The sequence below is a fragment of the Eumetopias jubatus genome, unplaced genomic scaffold (genome assembly GCF_037043125.1).
Source record: "Eumetopias jubatus isolate StellerSeaLion01/CBP00866 unplaced genomic scaffold, mEumJub1_p1.0 scaffold_15, whole genome shotgun sequence".
Lineage (NCBI taxonomy): Eukaryota > Metazoa > Chordata > Mammalia > Carnivora > Otariidae > Eumetopias > Eumetopias jubatus.
This window is the reverse complement of record NW_028274821.1, coordinates 47,018,291-47,041,291: the sequence shown is the minus strand read 5'-3', so window position 1 is coordinate 47,041,291 and position 23,001 is coordinate 47,018,291. Positions and strand designations below refer to the sequence as shown.

General features: G+C 47.5%; 4 protein-coding genes across 4 annotated transcripts; all 4 read right to left on the bottom strand.

Annotated features, from left to right (window-relative positions):
• On the bottom strand, window positions 1-564 carry LOC148162412 (interferon alpha-1/2-like). The gene has a single exon (XM_088019121.1). It carries the CDS (start codon window positions 562-564, stop codon window positions 1-3), a length of 564 nt encoding a protein of 187 aa, XP_087875247.1.
• A 6,685-nt stretch (window positions 565-7,249) lies between these two features.
• Window positions 7,250-7,813, bottom strand: LOC148162411 (interferon alpha-1/2-like). The gene has a single exon (XM_088019094.1). It carries the CDS (start codon window positions 7,811-7,813, stop codon window positions 7,250-7,252), a length of 564 nt encoding a protein of 187 aa, XP_087875220.1.
• Window positions 7,814-14,493: 6,680 nt separating this feature from the next.
• LOC148162410 (interferon alpha-1/2-like) lies at window positions 14,494-15,057 on the bottom strand. Its single transcript, XM_088019096.1, has one exon. The coding sequence runs from the start codon at window positions 15,055-15,057 to the stop codon at window positions 14,494-14,496; it is 564 nt and encodes a 187-aa protein (XP_087875222.1).
• Window positions 15,058-21,740: 6,683 nt separating this feature from the next.
• LOC148162409 (interferon alpha-1/2-like) lies at window positions 21,741-22,304 on the bottom strand. The gene has a single exon (XM_088019093.1). It carries the CDS (start codon window positions 22,302-22,304, stop codon window positions 21,741-21,743), a length of 564 nt encoding a protein of 187 aa, XP_087875219.1.
• Window positions 22,305-23,001: the final 697 nt, after the last annotated feature.

Genomic DNA, 23,001 nt, shown 5'->3' with positions numbered 1-23,001 from the left:
TCATTTCTTGCTCCTTAACCTTTCTTGCAAGATCGTTGATGCAAACAAGGAGCTCGTGATTTCTGCTCTGACAATCTCCCAGGCACAAGGGCTGTATTGCTTCTCTTGCAGATAGAGGGAGATCCTCTGGAAGTAGTTCCTCAGGATGGAGTCCACCTTCCTGAGGGGAGTCTCTGCCACCCCCGCCTCCTGCATGGCACAGGCTTCCAGGTGAGTCAGCTGCTCAGAAAGTCCCGAGCAGAACTCCTCTAGGAGGGTCTCGTTCCAAGCAGCAGATGAGGCCCCTGTGCAGAAGAGGTGGAAGATCCTCTGGTTCATCCCATGGACGACAGAGAGGGCTTGAGCCTTCTGCAACTGCTTGCCATCAAGCACCTCCTGCGGGAAGGCAAAGGCCCTTGCGTACTTGTCACAAGAGCTAGCAGACATTCTCCTCATTTGTCCCAGGAGCGTCAAGGCCCTCCAGGCGAACAGGCCATGGTTCGGAGGCAGGTCACATCCCAGAGAGCAGAGGGAGTGGCAGCTGAGCACCCCCAGGGCCACCAAGAAGGGAAAGGGCAGGGCCATTGGGGAACCTGCGAGACGCTGCTTGGCTGGCCTGGCTGGGGTGGGCAAGTCTGGGAACCGTGGCTCTGGGTTCTCTGACCATCTTCCCTTGTGTGTGTGGCTTAAGTAGGGGACAGAGGAGTTTTCAATTTCTGAACGTTTCCCTTACTTTCTACTTCTCTTTTTGCTTTCCTTTCTGCACTTTCTCTTTGGATTTACAGCATCGGATTCCCAACCATTTTTTAGTTTTTCCAATATTATCTCTTGCCTCTAGAGTCTTCGTTGATGTGTTTAATTGGACATTCCATGAAAACTTCATAGCATGGATGCACAGTATATCTCGTTACAGAGTGTATTCATATGTGTGCTTTATAGGTAAAACAGAAAGTATAAAGTTTATCCACGTCAGCGTAAAGAATGACTAAAAATGTTAAGCTGAAAGTTAAATTTTAACATTATTGATGCTTAAGTATAGAAGTAAATTGGACGAGTGACTGTAATTTACTTACAGAAATAAATTGTAATACATAAAGTACATATGCAAATTAACAGTTTCTGAAAAGACATAAAGATTTTGGTGTACTTAAACAGGTAAACTCCTTCCAAATTGCTAAAGCAAGTGAAAGGTTAAATTATTATTAACATCTCTTCTTAGTGTCCTCAATTTTAATGTTGCCTCATATGACACAATCATTTGTATCTTCACCTGCTACTAGATACTCTTGAAGGCATTGTCAAAATATGTTTTCTGTGTAGCACTAGGTAATTACTGATGTGTTGAATAAGTGTTGTACAACTAAATCGTAAAATATAATCCGTTTGCATTTTATTGTCAAAGCCTGCGTCACATCAAGGCTCAGACAAGCAACATGCACACGAGATCCGATGGCAGCTCGCAAGTAAGCACAGATCGCCTCTCCACGTCAGACTTTGAGATCTAGGAAATGATGGCGACAGACTCCTTCAGTCCTAAGTTATTCCTCTGATTCCTAGGTTTGTCGCACTGATCTTGCAGACCGTTTGGGTATCGTCCAAGTATTCTATGTCATCCTTTCTTGCGTTATAGCCAGGAAAATCCAATGCGAGACAGTAAATACTAAGGTTTTGTTAGACCGCTCCAAGGCTGTGCCAGTGTCCCCCAGCAGGAAGCCTGGTTCTTGTCTGGATGCGGAGGTGTGAAGGTTCTAATTGCAGATAAATGGATTTTCCCAGCCACACCTCCCTGACAAGGTAGTTCTCACCTCTACTAACATTTGTCCTCTGGAGTGACTGAGTGGCTTCCACCCAAGCTCTCCTGGACTCACTCCCTGAGGGCAGGCTGAGCATGTCCTGAGGACTCTAGACGCCCCTGCTGTGCAGGGGCCCGTTTCCTTGTCAGCAAACCAATGACTGGCCCTAGATCCTTGCCCTTGCCCCTGGAGTGTTTGTGCTGGGGACCTTATCTCTCGGTGCTCACCTCCTCCTCTCCTGACCGGGTGTCAAAATGTCAACAGCCCTCAGATGCTAAGGGTGAGCTTTTGTTTTCTCCAAGGAGAGGAAAGACCCCACTGTAATCATTGTACCTGGAGTAAGGGAATACATTTATTTTGCCACCGCAATTCTTATTTTTCAATTTTGAAAGCTTTTTTTAACTAGGCTCCAGCCACAGGGTGGAGCCCGACCTGGGGCTTGAACTCACAGTGTGAGATCAAGACCTGAGGTGAGAGTCAGAATCAGATCCTCAACGGACTGAGCCACTCAGGCTCCCCTAGTGTTCTAATTTTACTTAAACTATGGTACACCTCTTTGGCTTAAAATGTCTGGACTGGGCACGGGGCATTCACGGATTGTGTCTCCCAGGAGAAACTTCCAGCACAGAAAGTAATGACTTTCAGTAGTTCATTCAGTCTGCGTCTTTCTATTAGGCATCTTTGTCTGGTCGTTTCTGGTGCTCAGAATGCAGAGGGGGTGAGGCCCAGGCTATGATGTCAGGGAGAAACAGCCTTCTTGCCTTTCCTGATTCATGATATTGCATTTTCACTTGAAGGTAACAACAACAAAAAGAATTTGAATATCTTCATTTTACCACAGTGCGTTCCTGGACACACCCCGACTTGCTGCTCCCGCATCCTGTTCGGCATCATCGTGAGGATCATAGAAAGGGAAGGAAAAGAAAGATCAAGGGGCTGCCCTGGGTTTCTCTGTCATTTTCAAGACATTAGTTTTCTGTTTCTCATTTCAACTTTCCTAGAAAGCAAAACATGACAGTGGTGTATGGGGCGGGCGGGGGTGGGAGACAAATGTTCCATCTGAATGTCACAGAAGTGAAAGACAGGCCTCTGCTGAGAAAAATGGCAAAGGGTACGTCAGCAAAATTCAACGCAGCAACACTGGGGACCAGCAGCTCTGGCAGAGGGGGAGAATGAAGGCTGTACGGAATTACCCCACGTCAAGGCAGTGGCTGCCTCGGCCAGGCTCACACAAGACCAAGTCCTGGGTCCCGGGCGGCCCTCAGCTTTCCAAGACCAGCCAACTGATTTTTCTGTCATTCAATCCACATATGCTCAGCTCTGAGGAGAGATGAGAAGAGTCCCACCAACCAGCTCACAAGAGAATGGCGACCAGAACCCCAGCGGCTCACCCTCTGAGGAAGGAGAGAGGATACTCGCCCTGCCTGAGCGCTCTACCTCGTTGATCAATCCACTCAGGCAAGGAAAAGATTGCCTTGGGAAATCCAGCATTAAGACAAAGGGAACTGGATGATCCTAAACGATTCTGCTCTTCATCTGGATAAGAATAAGGATGATGATGTCTTATGACGCTAACACCCAAAGCTGATTGCGGGCTAACGCTTCTGAGATCCTTGAAATCATTAACTCAATCCTCTCAATTCCCCCATTTGGATTCCACTTCTTTATACAGCTGTTTGGAGAGAAATAGAAACCCGGAGGGATGAATTATTCTGAAGCTACCAAAGACGCAAGGTTGAACATGAGCAGTTGAGAGGTACTGTCTTGACTGGAAGCACCTGTTAAAAGCGGTGAAGGATAGACATGGAGAGAGGATGGAAGAAGCAGGAGAGGCTGTGGCATGAAATTAGTCAGGAGGGGAGGGTGAAGGATCAAGGATTCCAGATTCCACGTCAAACGTAAAGTGCTCTGGTGGTAGATGACAACGGGGGGTGTGGTGTGAGTCAACTGAACTGATGGTCTTGAAGTTCTCAGAAGAGTTGACAGACTCCCTTTTAAAAACTCATAAGGCAGGAGACTTTTCTGCCAAGGAAAGAGAACTTGCAGCTGGTCCTGGAGTAACCGTCCTCCTTGCAATACCCTGCAGGCTGCTGTCGTGTCAGTGTCTCCCGTGCTGGGGACACTGCTGTGGGCCACGTCTTGCGTAGGAGAACGCCCTGCTCGCAGGGTCTCCTTGAATCATCTCGGTCTCGGGAACGATATGGAGACACAGTTGACTCAATGCTGCCCATTCCTACTGTTGCACCTCCTGAGGACGGGTCGCTGATCCAGTGGACACATCCACATTTCTCTTCTCCGTCCAGGTTCCCAAGTTGCTGCTGACCTCCCGCACCTTCATGTTTCCAGACGTGCAGCTGTGGTTTTTAGAGCAAAGGAGCATCCTGCGCCTACTTGAATCACAACATAGGAGACCTCAAGCACAGGCATGGCTGAGCTCCCGGATTTCTTGGGGGTAGATGGGTGGGCAGGGTTCCCTGTGTTTAGTGTGTTTCTGTGCCGGCCTGGATGTGTGGGGGACCTTCAGCTCCGCAGCGCGCGAGTCAGCCGGCAGGCAGGGGTGGAGGGAGGCCGCGCACGTACCTTTGTCCTGAAGCTGCCAGACCTTGCCTGCTTGTGGCAGGTAAACTGCATGGTGGTCTCTCGCAGCCCATCAGTGGGCTCCTGGCCCCGAGGCCTGCCTCCTCCACATGCCCTGGCTGGTTGACCAGAAGCAGCTGCGGACGGAAAGCTGGTGGTGGTGCTCACTCCCCTCGCCCTTGCCCCTGGCCCTGCCAATTGGTTCTCCAACACTGTCCAGTATTTCATAATCCATAATACTGGGATCGAAACTGAAGGTGGCTATAGGGATTTTCAGGACAAGACTTACTCTTTGTCATAGGCAGAGTCAGGACACAGTTTTATGACAGGTCCCATTTGTGCAGAGATCCCAAGCCTGGCCTCCATCTTGGTCGTCGCCCTGGTCGCACGTGGCCACCAGGGGGCAGTCCTCCCGGAGAGGCGCTTCATTAGCCCACCCTTCCACCTGATCCTGCTTTCTGTTTCCTTTTCGCCACAGCTGCTATTACATCACATTGGATGGAAATCAGAACAAAGCCTCTCTTGCCGTTGGTCCTGCCAAACCTAGAGATTTCATTTTAGTTTTGCGTTCTACTCGCGATGTGCTGCCCTTTAGAGAAACCTTTAAGCTGAGACACAAACGAACGGAAAGCTGTTGCGTGAACAGGCTGAGAGGTCAAGAGATGAGTGCCAGGGGTGCCACGGGTACCGTCCGGACTTCTGCCTTACAGAGGAAGGAAACCGCTAGGAGGGCAACGTGTCCTAGAATGCGGAGGGGGAGGGCAGGGACGGGTGCCAGAAGGTTAAAGAAATAGCATGTTCTTCTCCACTTCCACCTAGAGACTTATTCTCAACTCTCACATATTCACACAAGCCACCGTTTCATCACTGAATATAAACAAAAACCCTTCTTTGCAATGGGGAATGAACTGGTCGGCCTTCTGTAGATTTCACTAGACAAGTCCGGTTTTGGAGGCTGCCACCTTTGGAAAGGACATACTGTTCCCGAGAATTCTGCAGAAAGACACAAACAATATTCTCATAAGTAGCAGTCGTCAGAATTAAAACAAGACGGTATGTACCATATTTAAGTCGTCCCTTTATGGAGAATGCATGCTGGGTGCCTTTACGGGCATGAGTTCAGTTAATCTTCACAGTATTCTGTTATACTTGTTAAACCTATCAAACACTGGAGGAAAAGAAATGGGGTAAAATGCTACTGTAGTCACAGGGTCACAATGAGGACCTAAGGAGCCTAATTAATAAAACCAGTCATTCCAAAAAAAAAAAAAACATTCTTTCATCAGTAGTAATAGACAATCTGATGAAGGATTTAATGAGTTATCTATTCCTGCCTAGTGAATTATTGAAGCTGAGCAGCTCCCTGATATACAAGGTAGTAAGAAACAAGACAGGACAGACCATTGTCAGTACTGAAGTCAGGATTCCAAAGAATACAGTATTCAACCCATTAAGAAGGTTTGCCAAAACATCAATCCCATGAAATCATTCCGGAAGAAACATACGGCTTAAAAGGGCAAACTAGGCACAGAAAAACGGACCCCATTATCCCCAGATCCCATGCTATATTCTCCGCCACTTCAGACGCACTGACTTCTCTTATTTATGCTCCCATCGGCTCCAGAGTGGTCTCTGCTTATGATTCCCCCCAACCGACTCTCATGAGGTCCGCAAAGGCATCTAGTTTCCTGACACGCCAGGCAGTTTCAATCCACATCTTCCAGGAATCCACTGATGGTCTTCGAAGCACATCTCTGTCCTTAAATATACTCATCGGCATCCTCTCTTATTATCCACGTACTGTCCGACCATGAGTCCACTGTCTCCTTTGTGGCTCTTCTCTCCCCTCCCTTTAATGGTTGGAGAGCCTCAGAATCAAGTTCATGTGTGTTTCTCACACTACACGGTCTGCCCGCATGAACACCTCTGTTGCTGGCCTTCCCTGCTAGATATGGACCTCAGCCATGGCATTTCTTGTCAAACGCAAGATCACCTCTCCCCTGACACTGGACATTTGTGCCTGCATGTCTACCAGTCCCCTGTCGAAGGTTCCCCAGCTTTTATGGGTACTTCCTGACCTTCTCCATTCCAGCATCAGGTGAGAGAATTCACTTCCTTCCCTTCTTCGTTATAACACTAAGTCTGAGCATTGTTCTCAGATTCCAGTCCCAACAACAACCAAGATGTAGACAACAGGACCTTTCTTTGTCATGTCCTATAGCCTAAGGGCAACGTACAACTTGTCTTAGAGGAAGTCAGTGGTTGCTGCAGATGTTCGTGATCTGATGGATAAAGGCATTCTGCTGACCATTTTCTTTTTAGACATTTTATTTATTTACTTGAGAGAGAGAGCATGAGACAAGGGTGGGTTAGAGGGAGTAGCAGACTCCCCGCAGGACAGGGATCCTGACTCGGCACTCGATCCTGGGACTCCCGGGTCATGACCTGAGCCAAAGGCAGTCGCTCAACCAACTGAGCCGCCCAGGAGCCGATCTGCCGACCATTTTTCAGCCAAGCTGCAATTAGCCGTGGTGTTACTCTTTGAACGCTTCCCATAGTGAAAGTTCAATTAAAAAAAAGAGAGATAAACTGATTAAATATAAGAATACATTTTATTCTATTGCTGACACCTACAGCTGCACATACTAATATATGAATAGAAATCTTATAAATATTTACATAAATAAATATTTAAATAGATAAATAGATATGAGCATGGTCAGCTGTAAGCCACTACAGCTTGTAGAGTTGACATGTCGCTTAATACTTCTGAAAACCTTTAACAAATGGTATCTGTTGATGTCACCATAACAGCAGAAATGACAGTCTTTGACACGGAAGAACCAGGGAAAGTGTGATATTATTCGTCAGAGGGAATCATTTCCATGGCGACCCGGGTCTCATTTCTTGCTCCTTAACCTTTCTTGCAAGATTGTTGATGCAAACAAGGAGCTCGTGATTTCTGCTCTGACAATCTCCCAGGCACAAGGGCTGTATTGCTTCTCTTGCAGATAGAGGGAGATCCTCTGGAAGTAGTTCCTCAGGATGGAGTCCACCTTCCTGAGGGGAGTCTCTGCCACCCCCGCCTCCTGCATGGCACAGGCTTCCAGGTGAGTCAGCTGCTCAGAAAGTCCCGAGCAGAACTCCTCTAGGAGGGTCTCGTTCCAAGCAGCAGATGAGGCCCCTGTGCAGAAGAGGTGGAAGATCCTCTGGTTCATCCCATGGACGACAGAGAGGGCTTGAGCCTTCTGCAACTGCTTGCCATCAAGCACCTCCTGCGGGAAGGCAAAGGCCCTTGCGTACTTGTCACAAGAGCTAGCAGACATTCTCCTCATTTGTCCCAGGAGCGTCAAGGCCCTCCAGGCGAACAGGCCATGGTTCGGAGGCAGGTCACATCCCAGAGAGCAGAGGGAGTGGCAGCTGAGCACCCCCAGGGCCACCAAGAAGGGAAAGGGCAGGGCCATTGGGGAACCTGCGAGACGCTGCTTGGCTGGCCTGGCTGGGGTGGGCAAGTCTGGGAACCGTGGCTCTGGGTTCTCTGACCATCTTCCCTTGTGTGTGTGGCTTAAGTAGGGGACAGAGGAGTTTTCAATTTCTGAACGTTTCCCTTACTTTCTACTTCTCTTTTTGCTTTCCTTTCTGCACTTTCTCTTTGGATTTACAGCATCGGATTCCCAACCATTTTTTAGTTTTTCCAATATTATCTCTTGCCTCTAGAGTCTTCGTTGATTGTTTAATTGGACATTCCATGAAAACTTCATAGCATGGATGCACAGTATATCTCGTTACAGAGTGTATTCATATGTGTGCTTTATAGGTAAAACAGAAAGTATAAAGTTTACTACGTCAGCGTTAAGAATGACTAAAAATGTTAAGCTGAAAGTTAAATTTTAACATTATTGATGCTTAAGTATAGAAGTAAATTGGACGAGTGACTGTAATTTACTTACAGAAATAAATTGTAATACATAAAGTACATATGCAAATTAACAGTTTCTGAAAAGTCATAAAGATTTTGGTGTACTTAAACAGGTAAACTCCTTCCAAATTGTTAAAGCAAGTGAAAGGTTAAATTATTATTAATATCTCTTCTTAGTGTCCTCAATTTTAATGTTGCCTCATATGACACAATCATTTGTATCTTCACCTGCTACTAGATACTCTTGAAGGCATTGTCAAAATATGTTTTCTGTGTAGCACTAGGTAATTACTGATGTGTTGAATAAGTGTTGTACAACTAAATCGTAAAATATAATCCGTTTGCATTTTATTGTCAAAGCCTGCGTCACATCAAGGCTCAGACAAGCAACATGCACACGACATCCGATGGCAGCTCGCAAGTAAGCACAGATCGCCTCTCCACGTCAGACTTTGAGATCTAGGAAATGATGGCGACAGACTCCTTCAGTCCTAAGTTATTCCTCTGATTCCTAGGTTTGTCGCACTGATCTTGCAGACCGTTTGGGTATCGTCCAAGTATTCTATGTCATCCTTTCTTGCGTTATAGCCAGGAAAATCCAATGCGAGACAGTAAATACTAAGGTTTTGTTAGACCGCTCCAAGGCTGTGCCAGTGTCCCCCAGCAGGAAGCCTGGTTCTTGTCTGGATGCGGAGGTGTGAAGGTTCTAATTGCAGATAAATGGATTTTCCCAGCCACACCTCCCTGACAAGGTAGTTCTCACCTCTACTAACATTTGTCCTCTGGAGTGACTGAGTGGCTTCCACCCAAGCTCTCCTGGACTCACTCCCTGAGGGCAGGCTGAGCATGTCCTGAGGACTCTAGACGCCCCTGCTGTGCAGGGGCCCGTTTCCTTGTCAGCAAACCAATGACTGGCCCTAGATCCTTGCCCTTGCCCCTGGAGTGTTTGTGCTGGGGACCTTATCTCTCGGTGCTCACCTCCTCCTCTCCTGACCGGGTGTCAAAATGTCAACAGCCCTCAGATGCTAAGGGTGAGCTTTTGTTTTCTCCAAGGAGAGGAAAGACCCCACTGTAATCATTGTACCTGGAGTAAGGGAATACATTTATTTTGCCACCGCAATTCTTATTTTTCAATTTTGAAAGCTTTTTTTAACTAGGCTCCAGCCACAGGGTGGAGCCCGACCTGGGGCTTGAACTCACAGTGTGAGATCAAGACCTGAGGTGAGAGTCAGAATCAGATCCTCAACGGACTGAGCCACTCAGGCTCCCCTAGTGTTCTAATTTTACTTAAACTATGGTACACCTCTTTGGCTTAAAATGTCTGGACTGGGCACGGGGCATTCACGGATTGTGTCTCCCAGGAGAAACTTCCAGCACAGAAAGTAATGACTTTCAGTAGTTCATTCAGTCTGCGTCTTTCTATTAGGCATCTTTGTCTGGTCGTTTCTGGTGCTCAGAATGCAGAGGGGGTGAGGCCCAGGCTATGATGTCAGGGAGAAACAGCCTTCTTGCCTTTCCTGATTCATGATATTGCATTTTCACTTGAAGGTAACAACAACAAAAAGAATTTGAATATCTTCATTTTACCACAGTGCGTTCCTGGACACACCCCGACTTGCTGCTCCCGCATCCTGTTCGGCATCATCGTGAGGATCATAGAAAGGGAAGGAAAAGAAAGATCAAGGGGCTGCCCTGGGTTTCTCTGTCATTTTCAAGACATTAGTTTTCTGTTTCTCATTTCAACTTTCCTAGAAAGCAAAACATGACAGTGGTGTATGGGGCGGGCGGGGGTGGGAGACAAATGTTCCATCTGAATGTCACAGAAGTGAAAGACAGGCCTCTGCTGAGAAAAATGGCAAAGGGTACGTCAGCAAAATTCAACGCAGCAACACTGGGGACCAGCAGCTCTGGCAGAGGGGGAGAATGAAGGCTGTACGGAATTACCCCACGTCAAGGCAGTGGCTGCCTCGGCCAGGCTCACACAAGACCAAGTCCTGGGTCCCGGGCGGCCCTCAGCTTTCCAAGACCAGCCAACTGATTTTTCTGTCATTCAATCCACATATGCTCAGCTCTGAGGAGAGATGAGAAGAGTCCCACCAACCAGCTCACAAGAGAATGGCGACCAGAACCCCAGCGGCTCACCCTCTGAGGAAGGAGAGAGGATACTCGCCCTGCCTGAGCACTCTACCTCGTTGATCAATCCACTCAGGCAAGGAAAAGATTGCCTTGGGAAATCCAGCATTAAGACAAAGGGAACTGGATGATCCTAAACGATTCTGCTCTTCATCTGGATAAGAATAAGGATGATGATGTCTTATGACGCTAACACCCAAAGCTGATTGCGGGCTAACGCTTCTGAGATCCTTGAAATCATTAACTCAATCCTCTCAATTCCCCCATTTGGATTCCACTTCTTTATACAGCTGTTTGGAGAGAAATAGAAACCCGGAGGGATGAATTATTCTGAAGCTACCAAAGACGCAAGGTTGAACATGAGCAGTTGAGAGGTACTGTCTTGACTGGAAGCACCTGTTAAAAGCGGTGAAGGATAGACATGGAGAGAGGATGGAAGAAGCAGGAGAGGCTGTGGCATGAAATTAGTCAGGAGGGGAGGGTGAAGGATCAAGGATTCCAGATTCCACGTCAAACGTAAAGTGCTCTGGTGGTAGATGACAACGGGGGGTGTGGTGTGAGTCAACTGAACTGATGGTCTTGAAGTTCTCAGAAGAGTTGACAGACTCCCTTTTAAAAACTCATAAGGCAGGAGACTTTTCTGCCAAGGAAAGAGAACTTGCAGCTGGTCCTGGAGTAACCGTCCTCCTTGCAATACCCTGCAGGCTGCTGTCGTGTCAGTGTCTCCCGTGCTGGGGACACTGCTGTGGGCCACGTCTTGCGTAGGAGAACGCCCTGCTCGCAGGGTCTCCTTGAATCATCTCGGTCTCGGGAACGATATGGACACACAGTTGACTCAATGCTGCCCATTCCTACTGTTGCACCTCCTGAGGACGGGTCGCTGATCCAGTGGACACATCCACATTTCTCTTCTCCGTCCAGGTTCCCAAGTTGCTGCTGACCTCCCGCACCTTCATGTTTCCAGACGTGCAGCTGTGGTTTTTAGAGCAAAGGAGCATCCTGCGCCTACTTGAATCACAACATAGGAGACCTCAAGCACAGGCATGGCTGAGCTCCCGGATTTCTTGGGGGTAGATGGGTGGGCAGGGTTCCCTGTGTTTAGTGTGTTTCTGTGCCGGCCTGGATGTGTGGGGGACCTTCAGCTCCGCAGCGCGCGAGTCAGCCGGCAGGCAGGGGTGGAGGGAGGCCGCGCACGTACCTTTGTCCTGAAGCTGCCAGACCTTGCCTGCTTGTGGCAGGTAAACTGCATGGTGGTCTCTCGCAGCCCATCAGTGGGCTCCTGGCCCCGAGGCCTGCCTCCTCCACATGCCCTGGCTGGTTGACCAGAAGCAGCTGCGGACGGAAAGCTGGTGGTGGTGCTCACTCCCCTCGCCCTTGCCCCTGGCCCTGCCAATTGGTTCTCCAACACTGTCCAGTATTTCATAATCCATAATACTGGGATCGAAACTGAAGGTGGCTATAGGGATTTTCAGGACAAGACTTACTCTTTGTCATAGGCAGAGTCAGGACACAGTTTTAGGACAGGTCCCATTTGTGCAGAGATCCCAAGCCTGGCCTCCATCTTGGTCGTCACCCTGGTCGCACGTGGCCACCAGGGGGCAGTCCTCCCGGAGAGGCGCTTCATTAGCCCACCCTTCCACCTGATCCTGCTTTCTGTTTCCTTTTCGCCACAGCTGCTATTACATCACATTGGATGGAAATCAGAACAAAGCCTCTCTTGCCGTTGCTCCTGCCAAACCTAGAGATTTCATTTTAGTTTTGCGTTCTACTCGCGATGTGCTGCCCTTTAGAGAAACCTTTAAGCTGAGACACAAACGAACGGAAAGCTGTTGCGTGAACAGGCTGAGAGGTCAAGAGATGAGTGCCAGGGGTGCCACGGGTACCGTCCGGACTTCTGCCTTAAAGAGGAAGGAAACCGCTAGGAGGGCAACGTGTCCTAGAATGCGGAGGGGGAGGGCAGGGATGGGTGCCAGAAGGTTAAAGAAATAGCATGTTCTTCTCCACTTCCACCTAGAGACTTATTCTCAACTCTCACATATTCACACAAGCCACCGTTTCATCACTGAATATAAACAAAAACCCTTCTTTGCAATGGGGAATGAACTGGTCGGCCTTCTGTAGATTTCACTAGACAAGTCCGGTTTTGGAGGCTGCCACCTTTGGAAAGGACATACTGTTCCCGAGAATTCTGCAGAAAGGCACAAACAATATTCTCATAAGTAGCAGTCGTCAGAATTAAAACAAGACGGTATGTACCATATTTAAGTCGTCCCTTTATGGAGAATGCATGCTGGGTGCCTTTACGGGCATGAGTTCAGTTAATCTTCACAGTATTCTGTTATACTTGTTAAACCTATCAAACACTGGAGAAAAAGAAATGGGGTAAAATGCTACTGTAGTCACAGGGTCACAATGAGGACCTAAGGAGCCTAATTAATAAAACCAGTCATTCCAAAAAAAAAAACATTCTTTCATCAGTAGTAATAGACAATCTGATGAAGGATTTAATGAGTTATCTATTCCTGCCTAGTGAATTATTGAAGCTGAGCAGCTCCCTGATATACAAGGTAGTAAGAACCAAGACAGGACAGACCATTGTCTGTAATGAAGTCAGGATTCCAAAGAATACAGTATTCAACCCATTAAGAAGGTTTGCCAAAACATCAAACCCATGAAATCATTCCGGAAGAAACATACGGCATAAAAGGGCAAACTAGGCACAGAAAAACGGACCCCATTATCCCCAGATCCCATGCTATATTCTCCGCCACTTCAGACGCACTGACATCTCTTATTAATGCTCCCATCGGCTCCAGAGTGGTCTCTGCTTATGATTCCCCCCAACCGACTCTCATGAGGTCCACAAAGGCATCTAGTTTCCTGACACGCCAGGCAGTTTCAATCCACATCTTCCAGGAATCCACTGATGGTCTTCGAAGCACATCTCTGTCCTTAAATATACTCATCGGCATCCTCTCTTATTATCCACGTACTGTCCGACCATGAGTCCACTGTCTCCTTTGTGGCTCTTCTCTCCCCTCCCTTTAATGGTTGGAGAGCCTCAGAATCAAGTTCATGTGTGTTTCTCACACTACACGGTCTGCCCGCATGAACACCTCTGTTGCTGGCCTTCCCTGCTAGATATGGACCTCAGCCATGGCATTTCTTGTCAAACGCAAGATCACCTCTCCCCTGACACTGGACATTTGTGCCTGCATGTCTACCAGTCCCCTGTCGAAGGTTCCCCAGCTTTTATGGGTACTTCCTGACCTTCTCCATTCCAGCATCAGGTGAGAGAATTCACTTCCTTCCCTTCTTCGTTATAACACTAAGTCTGAGCATTGTTCTCAGATTCCAGTCCCAACAACAACCAAGATGTAGACAACAGGACCTTTCTTTGTCATGTCCTATAGCCTAAGGGCAACGTACAACTTGTCTTAGAGGAAGTCAGTGGTTGCTGCAGATGTTCGTGATCTGATGGATAAAGGCATTCTGCTGACCATTTTCTTTTTAGACATTTTATTTATTTACTTGAGAGAGAGAGCATGAGACAAGGGTGGGTTAGAGGGAGTAGCAGACTCCCCGCAGGACAGGGATCCTGACTCGGCACTCGATCCTGGGACTCCCGGGTCATGACCTGAGCCAAAGGCAGTCGCTCAACCAACTGAGCCGCCCAGGAGCCGATCTGCCGACCATTTTTCAGCCAAGCTGCAATTAGCCGTGGTGTTACTCTTTGAACGCTTCCCATAGTGAAAGTTCAATTAAAAAAAAGAGAGATAAACTGATTAAATATAAGAATACATTTTATTCTATTGCTGACACCTACAGCTGCACATACTAATATATGAATAGAAATCTTATAAATATTTACATAAATAAATATTTAAATAGATAAATAGATATGAGCATGGTCAGCTGTAAGCCACTACAGCTTGTAGAGTTGACATGTCGCTTAATACTTCTGAAAACCTTTAACAAATGGTATCTGTTGATGTCACCATAACAGCAGAAATGACAGTCTTTGACACGGAAGAACCAGGGAAAGTGTGATATTATTCGTCAGAGGGAATCATTTCCATGGCGACCCGGGTCTCATTTCTTGCTCCTTAACCTTTCTTGCAAGATTGTTGATGCAAACAAGGAGCTCGTGATTTCTGCTCTGACAATCTCCCAGGCACAAGGGCTGTATTGCTTCTCTTGCAGATAGAGGGAGATCCTCTGGAAGTAGTTCCTCAGGATGGAGTCCACCTTCCTGAGGGGAGTCTCTGCCACCCCCGCCTCCTGCATGGCACAGGCTTCCAGGTGAGTCAGCTGCTCAGAAAGTCCCGAGCAGAACTCCTCTAGGAGGGTCTCGTTCCAAGCAGCAGATGAGGCCCCTGTGCAGAAGAGGTGGAAGATCCTCTGGTTCATCCCATGGACGACAGAGAGGGCTTGAGCCTTCTGCAACTGCTTGCCATCAAGCACCTCCTGCGGGAAGGCAAAGGCCCTTGCGTACTTGTCACAAGAGCTAGCAGACATTCTCCTCATTTGTCCCAGGAGCGTCAAGGCCCTCCAGGCGAACAGGCCATGGTTCGGAGGCAGGTCACATCCCAGAGAGCAGAGGGAGTGGCAGCTGAGCACCCCCAGGGCCACCAAGAAGGGAAAGGGCAGGGCCATTGGGGAACCTGCGAGACGCTGCTTGGCTGGCCTGGCTGGGGTGGGCAAGTCTGGGAACCGTGGCTCTGGGTTCTCTGACCATCTTCCCTTGTGTGTGTGGCTTAAGTAGGGGACAGAGGAGTTTTCAATTTCTGAACGTTTCCCTTACTTTCTACTTCTCTTTTTGCTTTCCTTTCTGCACTTTCTCTTTGGATTTACAGCATCGGATTCCCAACCATTTTTTAGTTTTTCCAATATTATCTCTTGCCTCTAGAGTCTTCGTTGATTGTTTAATTGGACATTCCATGAAAACTTCATAGCATGGATGCACAGTACATCTCGTTACAGAGTGTATTCATATGTGTGCTTTATAGGTAAAACAGAAAGTATAAAGTTTACTACGTCAGCGTTAAGAATGACTAAAAATGTTAAGCTGAAAGTTAAATTTTAACATTATTGATGCTTAAGTATAGAAGTAAATTGGACGAGTGACTGTAATTTACTTACAGAAATAAATTGTAATACATAAAGTACATATGCAAATTAACAGTTTCTGAAAAGACATAAAGATTTTGGTGTACTTAAACAGGTAAACTCCTTCCAAATTGTTAAAGCAAGTGAAAGGTTAAATTATTATTAATATCTCTTCTTAGTGTCCTCAATTTTAATGTTGCCTCATATGACACAATCATTTGTATCTTCACCTGCTACTAGATACTCTTGAAGGCATTGTCAAAATATGTTTTCTGTGTAGCACTAGGTAATTACTGATGTGTTGAATAAGTGTTGTACAACTAAATCGTAAAATATAATCCGTTTGCATTTTATTGTCAAAGCCTGCGTCACATCAAGGCTCAGACAAGCAACATGCACACGACATCCGATGGCAGCTCGCAAGTAAGCACAGATCGCCTCTCCACGTCAGACTTTGAGATCTAGGAAATGATGGCGACAGACTCCTTCAGTCCTAAGTTATTCCTCTGATTCCTAGGTTTGTCGCACTGATCTTGCAGACCGTTTGGGTATCGTCCAAGTATTCTATGTCATCCTTTCTTGCGTTATAGCCAGGAAAATCCAATGCGAGACAGTAAATACTAAGGTTTTGTTAGACCGCTCCAAGGCTGTGCCAGTGTCCCCCAGCAGGAAGCCTGGTTCTTGTCTGGATGCGGAGGTGTGAAGGTTCTAATTGCAGATAAATGGATTTTCCCAGCCACACCTCCCTGACAAGGTAGTTCTCACCTCTACTAACATTTGTCCTCTGGAGTGACTGAGTGGCTTCCACCCAAGCTCTCCTGGACTCACTCCCTGAGGGCAGGCTGAGCATGTCCTGAGGACTCTAGACGCCCCTGCTGTGCAGGGGCCCGTTTCCTTGTCAGCAAACCAATGACTGGCCCTAGATCCTTGCCCTTGCCCCTGGAGTGTTTGTGCTGGGGACCTTATCTCTCGGTGCTCACCTCCTCCTCTCCTGACCGGGTGTCAAAATGTCAACAGCCCTCAGATGCTAAGGGTGAGCTTTTGTTTTCTCCAAGGAGAGGAAAGACCCCACTGTAATCATTGTACCTGGAGTAAGGGAATACATTTATTTTGCCACCGCAATTCTTATTTTTCAATTTTGAAAGCTTTTTTTAACTAGGCTCCAGCCACAGGGTGGAGCCCGACCTGGGGCTTGAACTCACAGTGTGAGATCAAGACCTGAGGTGAGAGTCAGAATCAGATCCTCAACGGACTGAGCCACTCAGGCTCCCCTAGTGTTCTAATTTTACTTAAACTATGGTACACCTCTTTGGCTTAAAATGTCTGGACTGGGCACGGGGCATTCACGGATTGTGTCTCCCAGGAGAAACTTCCAGCACAGAAAGTAATGACTTTCAGTAGTTCATTCAGTCTGCGTCTTTCTATTAGGCATCTTTGTCTGGTCGTTTCTGGTGCTCAGAATGCAGAGGGGGTGAGGCCCAGGCTATGATGTCAGGGAGAAACAGCCTTCTTGCCTTTCCTGATTCATGATATTGCATTTTCACTTGAAGGTAACAACAACAAAAAGAATTTGAATATCTTCATTTTACCACAGTGCGTTCCTGGACACACCCCGACTTGCTGCTCCCGCATCCTGTTCGGCATCATCGTGAGGATCATAGAAAGGGAAGGAAAAGAAAGATCAAGGGGCTGCCCTGGGTTTCTCTGTCATTTTCAAGACATTAGTTTTCTGTTTCTCATTTCAACTTTCCTAGAAAGCAAAACATGACAGTGGTGTATGGGGCGGGCGGGGGTGGGAGACAAATGTTCCATCTGAATGTCACAGAAGTGAAAGACAGGCCTCTGCTGAGAAAAATGGCAAAGGGTACGTCAGCAAAATTCAACGCAGCAACACTGGGGACCAGCAGCTCTGGCAGAGGGGGAGAATGAAGGCTGTACGGAATTACCCCACGTCAAGGCAGTGGCTGCCTCGGCCAGGCTCACACAAGACCAAGTCCTGGGTCCCGGGCAGCCCTCAGCTTTCCAAGACCAGCCAACTGATTTTTCTGTCATTCAATCCACATATGCTCAGCTCTGAGGAGAGATGAGAAGAGTCCCACCAACCAGCTCACAAGAGAATGGCGACCAGAACCCCAGCGGCTCACCCTCTGAGGAAGGAGAGAGGATACTCGCCCTGCCTGAGCGCTCTACCTCGTTGATCAATCCACTCAGGCAAGGAAAAGATTGCCTTGGGAAATCCAGCATTAAGACAAAGGGAACTGGATGATCCTAAACGATTCTGCTCTTCATCTGGATAAGAATAAGGATGATGATGTCTTATGACGCTAACACCCAAAGCTGATTGCGGGCTAACGCTTCTGAGATCCTTGAAATCATTAACTCAATCCTCTCAATTCCCCCATTTGGATTCCACTTCTTTATACAGCTGTTTGGAGAGAAATAGAAACCCGGAGGGATGAATTATTCTGAAGCTACCAAAGACGCAAGGTTGAACATGAGCAGTTGAGAGGTACTGTCTTGACTGGAAGCACCTGTTAAAAGCGGTGAAGGATAGACATGGAGAGAGGATGGAAGAAGCAGGAGAGGCTGTGGCATGAAATTAGTCAGGAGGGGAGGGTGAAGGATCAAGGATTCCAGATTCCACGTCAAACGTAAAGTGCTCTGGTGGTAGATGACAACGGGGGGTGTGGTGTGAGTCAACTGAACTGATGGTCTTGAAGTTCTCAGAAGAGTTGACAGACTCCCTTTTAAAAACTCATAAGGCAGGAGACTTTTCTGCCAAGGAAAGAGAACTTGCAGCTGGTCCTGGAGTAACCGTCCTCCTTGCAATACCCTGCAGGCTGCTGTCGTGTCAGTGTCTCCCGTGCTGGGGACACTGCTGTGGGCCACGTCTTGCGTAGGAGAACGCCCTGCTCGCAGGGTCTCCTTGAATCATCTCGGTCTCGGGAACGATATGGACACACAGTTGACTCAATGCTGCCCATTCCTACTGTTGCACCTCCTGAGGACGGGTCGCTGATCCAGTGGACACATCCACATTTCTCTTCTCCGTCCAGGTTCCCAAGTTGCTGCTGACCTCCCGCACCTTCATGTTTCCAGACGTGCAGCTGTGGTTTTTAGAGCAAAGGAGCATCCTGCGCCTACTTGAATCACAACATAGGAGACCTCAAGCACAGGCATGGCTGAGCTCCCGGATTTCTTGGGGGTAGATGGGTGGGCAGGGTTCCCTGTGTTTAGTGTGTTTCTGTGCCGGCCTGGATGTGTGGGGGACCTTCAGCTCCGCAGCGCGCGAGTCAGCCGGCAGGCAGGGGTGGAGGGAGGCCGCGCACGTACCTTTGTCCTGAAGCTGCCAGACCTTGCCTGCTTGTGGCAGGTAAACTGCATGGTGGTCTCTCGCAGCCCATCAGTGGGCTCCTGGCCCCGAGGCCTGCCTCCTCCACATGCCCTGGCTGGTTGACCAGAAGCAGCTGCGGACGGAAAGCTGGTGGTGGTGCTCACTCCCCTCGCCCTTGCCCCTGGCCCTGCCAATTGGTTCTCCAACACTGTCCAGTATTTCATAATCCATAATACTGGGATCGAAACTGAAGGTGGCTATAGGGATTTTCAGGACAAGACTTACTCTTTGTCATAGGCAGAGTCAGGACACAGTTTTAGGACAGGTCCCATTTGTGCAGAGATCCCAAGCCTGGCCTCCATCTTGGTCGTCGCCCTGGTCGCACGTGGCCACCAGGGGGCAGTCCTCCCGGAGAGGCGCTTCATTAGCCCACCCTTCCACCTGATCCTGCTTTCTGTTTCCTTTTCGCCACAGCTGCTATTACATCACATTGGATGGAAATCAGAACAAAGCCTCTCTTGCCGTTGCTCCTGCCAAACCTAGAGATTTCATTTTAGTTTTGCGTTCTACTCGCGATGTGCTGCCCTTTAGAGAAACCTTTAAGCTGAGACACAAACGAACGGAAAGCTGTTGCGTGAACAGGCTGAGAGGTCAAGAGATGAGTGCCAGGGGTGCCACGGGTACCGTCCGGACTTCTGCCTTACAGAGGAAGGAAACCGCTAGGAGGGCAACGTGTCCTAGAATGCGGAGGGGGAGGGCAGGGACGGGTGCCAGAAGGTTAAAGAAATAGCATGTTCTTCTCCACTTCCACCTAGAGACTTATTCTCAACTCTCACATATTCACACAAGCCACCGTTTCATCACTGAATATAAACAAAAACCCTTCTTTGCAATGGGGAATGAACTGGTCGGCCTTCTGTAGATTTCACTAGACAAGTCCGGTTTTGGAGGCTGCCACCTTTGGAAAGGACATACTGTTCCCGAGAATTCTGCAGAAAGGCACAAACAATATTCTCATAAGTAGCAGTCGTCAGAATTAAAACAAGACGGTATGTACCATATTTAAGTCGTCCCTTTATGGAGAATGCATGCTGGGTGCCTTTACGGGCATGAGTTCAGTTAATCTTCACAGTATTCTGTTATACTTGTTAAACCTATCAAACACTGGAGAAAAAGAAATGGGGTAAAATGCTACTGTAGTCACAGGGTCACAATGAGGACCTAAGGAGCCTAATTAATAAAACCAGTCATTCCAAAAAAAAAAAAAACTTTCTTTCATCAGTAGTAATAGACAATGTGATGAAGGATTTAATGAGTTATCTATTCCTGCCTAGTGAATTATTGAAGCTGAGCAGCTCCCTGATATACAAGGTAGTAAGAATCAAGACAGGACAGACCATTGTCTGTAATGAAGTCAGGATTCCAAAGAATACAGTATTCAACCCATTAAGAAGGTTTGCCAAAACATCAAACCCATGAAATCATTCCGGAAGAAACATACGGCATAAAAGGTCAAACTAGGCACAGAAAAACGGACCCCATTATCCCCAGATCCCATGCTATATTCTCCGCCACTTCAGACGCACTGACTTCTCTTATTTATGCTCCCATCGGCTCCAGAGTGGTCTCTGCTTATGATTCCCCCCAACCGACTCTCATGAGGTCCGCAAAGGCATCTAGTTTCCTGACACGCCAGGCAGTTTCAATCCACATCTTCCAGGAATCCACTGATGGTCTTCGAAGCACATCTCTGTCCTTAAATATACTCATCGGCATCCTCTCTTATTATCCACGTACTGTCCGACCATGAGTCCACTGTCTCCTTTGTGGCTCTTCTCTCCCCTCCCTTTAATGGTTGGAGAGCCTCAGAATCAAGTTCATGTGTGTTTCTCACACTACACGGTCTGCCCGCCTGAACACCTCTGTTGCTGGCCTTCCCTGCTAGATATGGACCTCAGCCATGGCTTTTCTTGTCAAACGCAAGATCACCTCTCCCCTGACACTGGACATTTGTGCCTGCATGTCTACCAGTCCCCTGTCGAAGGTTCCCCAGCTTTTATGGGTACTTCCTGACCTTCTCCATTCCAGCATCAGGTGAGAGAATTCACTTCCTTCCCTTCTTCGTTATAACACTAAGTCTGAGCATTGTTCTCAGATTCCAGTCCCAACAACAACCAAGATGTAGACAACAGGACCTTTCTTTGTCATGTCCTATAGCCTAAGGGCAACGTACAACTTGTCTTAGAGGAAGTCAGTGGTTGCTGCAGATGTTCGTGATCTGATGGATAAAGGCATTCTGCTGACCATTTTCTTTTTAGACATTTTATTTATTTACTTGAGAGAGAGAGCATGAGACAAGGGTGGGTTAGAGGGAGTAGCAGACTCCCCGCAGGACAGGGATCCTGACTCGGCACTCGATCCTGGGACTCCCGGGTCATGACCTGAGCCAAAGGCAGTCGCTCAACCAACTGAGCCGCCCAGGAGCCGATCTGCCGACCATTTTTCAGCCAAGCTGCAATTAGCCGTGGTGTTACTCTTTGAACGCTTCCCATAGTGAAAGTTCAATTAAAAAAAAGAGAGATAAACTGATTAAATATAAGAATACATTTTATTCTATTGCTGACACCTACAGCTGCACATACTAATATATGAATAGAAATCTTATAAATATTTACATAAATAAATATTTAAATAGATAAATAGATATGAGCATGGTCAGCTGTAAGCCACTACAGCTTGTAGAGTTGACATGTCGCTTAATACTTCTGAAAACCTTTAACAAATGGTATCTGTTGATGTCACCATAACAGCAGAAATGACAGTCTTTGACACGGAAGAACCAGGGAAAGTGTGATATTATTCGTCAGAGGGAATCATTTCCATGGCGACCCGGGTCTCATTTCTTGCTCCTTAACCTTTCTTGCAAGATCGTTGATGCAAACAAGGAGCTCGTGATTTCTGCTCTGACAATCTCCCAGGCACAAGGGCTGTATTGCTTCTCTTGCAGATAGAGGGAGATCCTCTGGAAGTAGTTCCTCAGGATGGAGTCCACCTTCCTGAGGGGAGTCTCTGCCACCCCCGCCTCCTGCATGGCACAGGCTTCCAGGTGAGTCAGCTGCTCAGAAAGTCCCGAGCAGAACTCCTCTAGGAGGGTCTCGTTCCAAGCAGCAGATGAGGCCCCTGTGCAGAAGAGGTGGAAGATCCTCTGGTTCATCCCATGGACGACAGAGAGGGCTTGAGCCTTCTGCAACTGCTTGCCATCAAGCACCTCCTGCGGGAAGGCAAAGGCCCTTGCGTACTTGTCACAAGAGCTAGCAGACATTCTCCTCATTTGTCCCAGGAGCGTCAAGGCCCTCCAGGCGAACAGGCCATGGTTCGGAGGCAGGTCACATCCCAGAGAGCAGAGGGAGTGGCAGCTGAGCACCCCCAGGGCCACCAAGAAGGGAAAGGGCAGGGCCATTGGGGAACCTGCGAGACGCTGCTTGGCTGGCCTGGCTGGGGTGGGCAAGTCTGGGAACCGTGGCTCTGGGTTCTCTGACCACCTTCCCTTGTGTGTGTGGCTTAAGTAGGGGACAGAGAGGAGTTTTCAATTTCTGAACGTTTCCCTTACTTTCTACTTCTCTTTTTGCTTTCCATGACACTTTCTACTTGGGTTTGGAGCATGGGTTTCTCAACCGTTTCTTTTTCTTATCGCCCCCTCCCTTTACAGTCTTTTGAATGTTCATGTAACTGAACCTTCAAGAAAGCTCACCAGCACAGATCTGCAGTCTATATCTTTATGTATGTATACCCCTTCTTTATAGATAAAAAAGAAAGTGTCCATTTTACTGTGTTTATTTAATTCAGGGTGGAGAATGACTAAAACTTTCAAACTGAAAGCTCAATTTAATACCTTTTGACTCTTCACTGGATAACTAACTTTGATTAGCGACTTCCAATTTTTTACTTATTTCAATGGAAATATAAAAGTATAATGCAAATTAAGAATTTCTACAAAGACATATTAATGATATCAATGTACTTAAATATTTAGAAATCCTTCCAATTTGCTAACAGTCAGTGAAAAATTAAAGTATTTATTGGACATTTGTTTTTAGTGTACTGTATTTAGGTGTCCTCAATGAGGAAATAATTTTTAAATGCACTTGCTGCTTCAT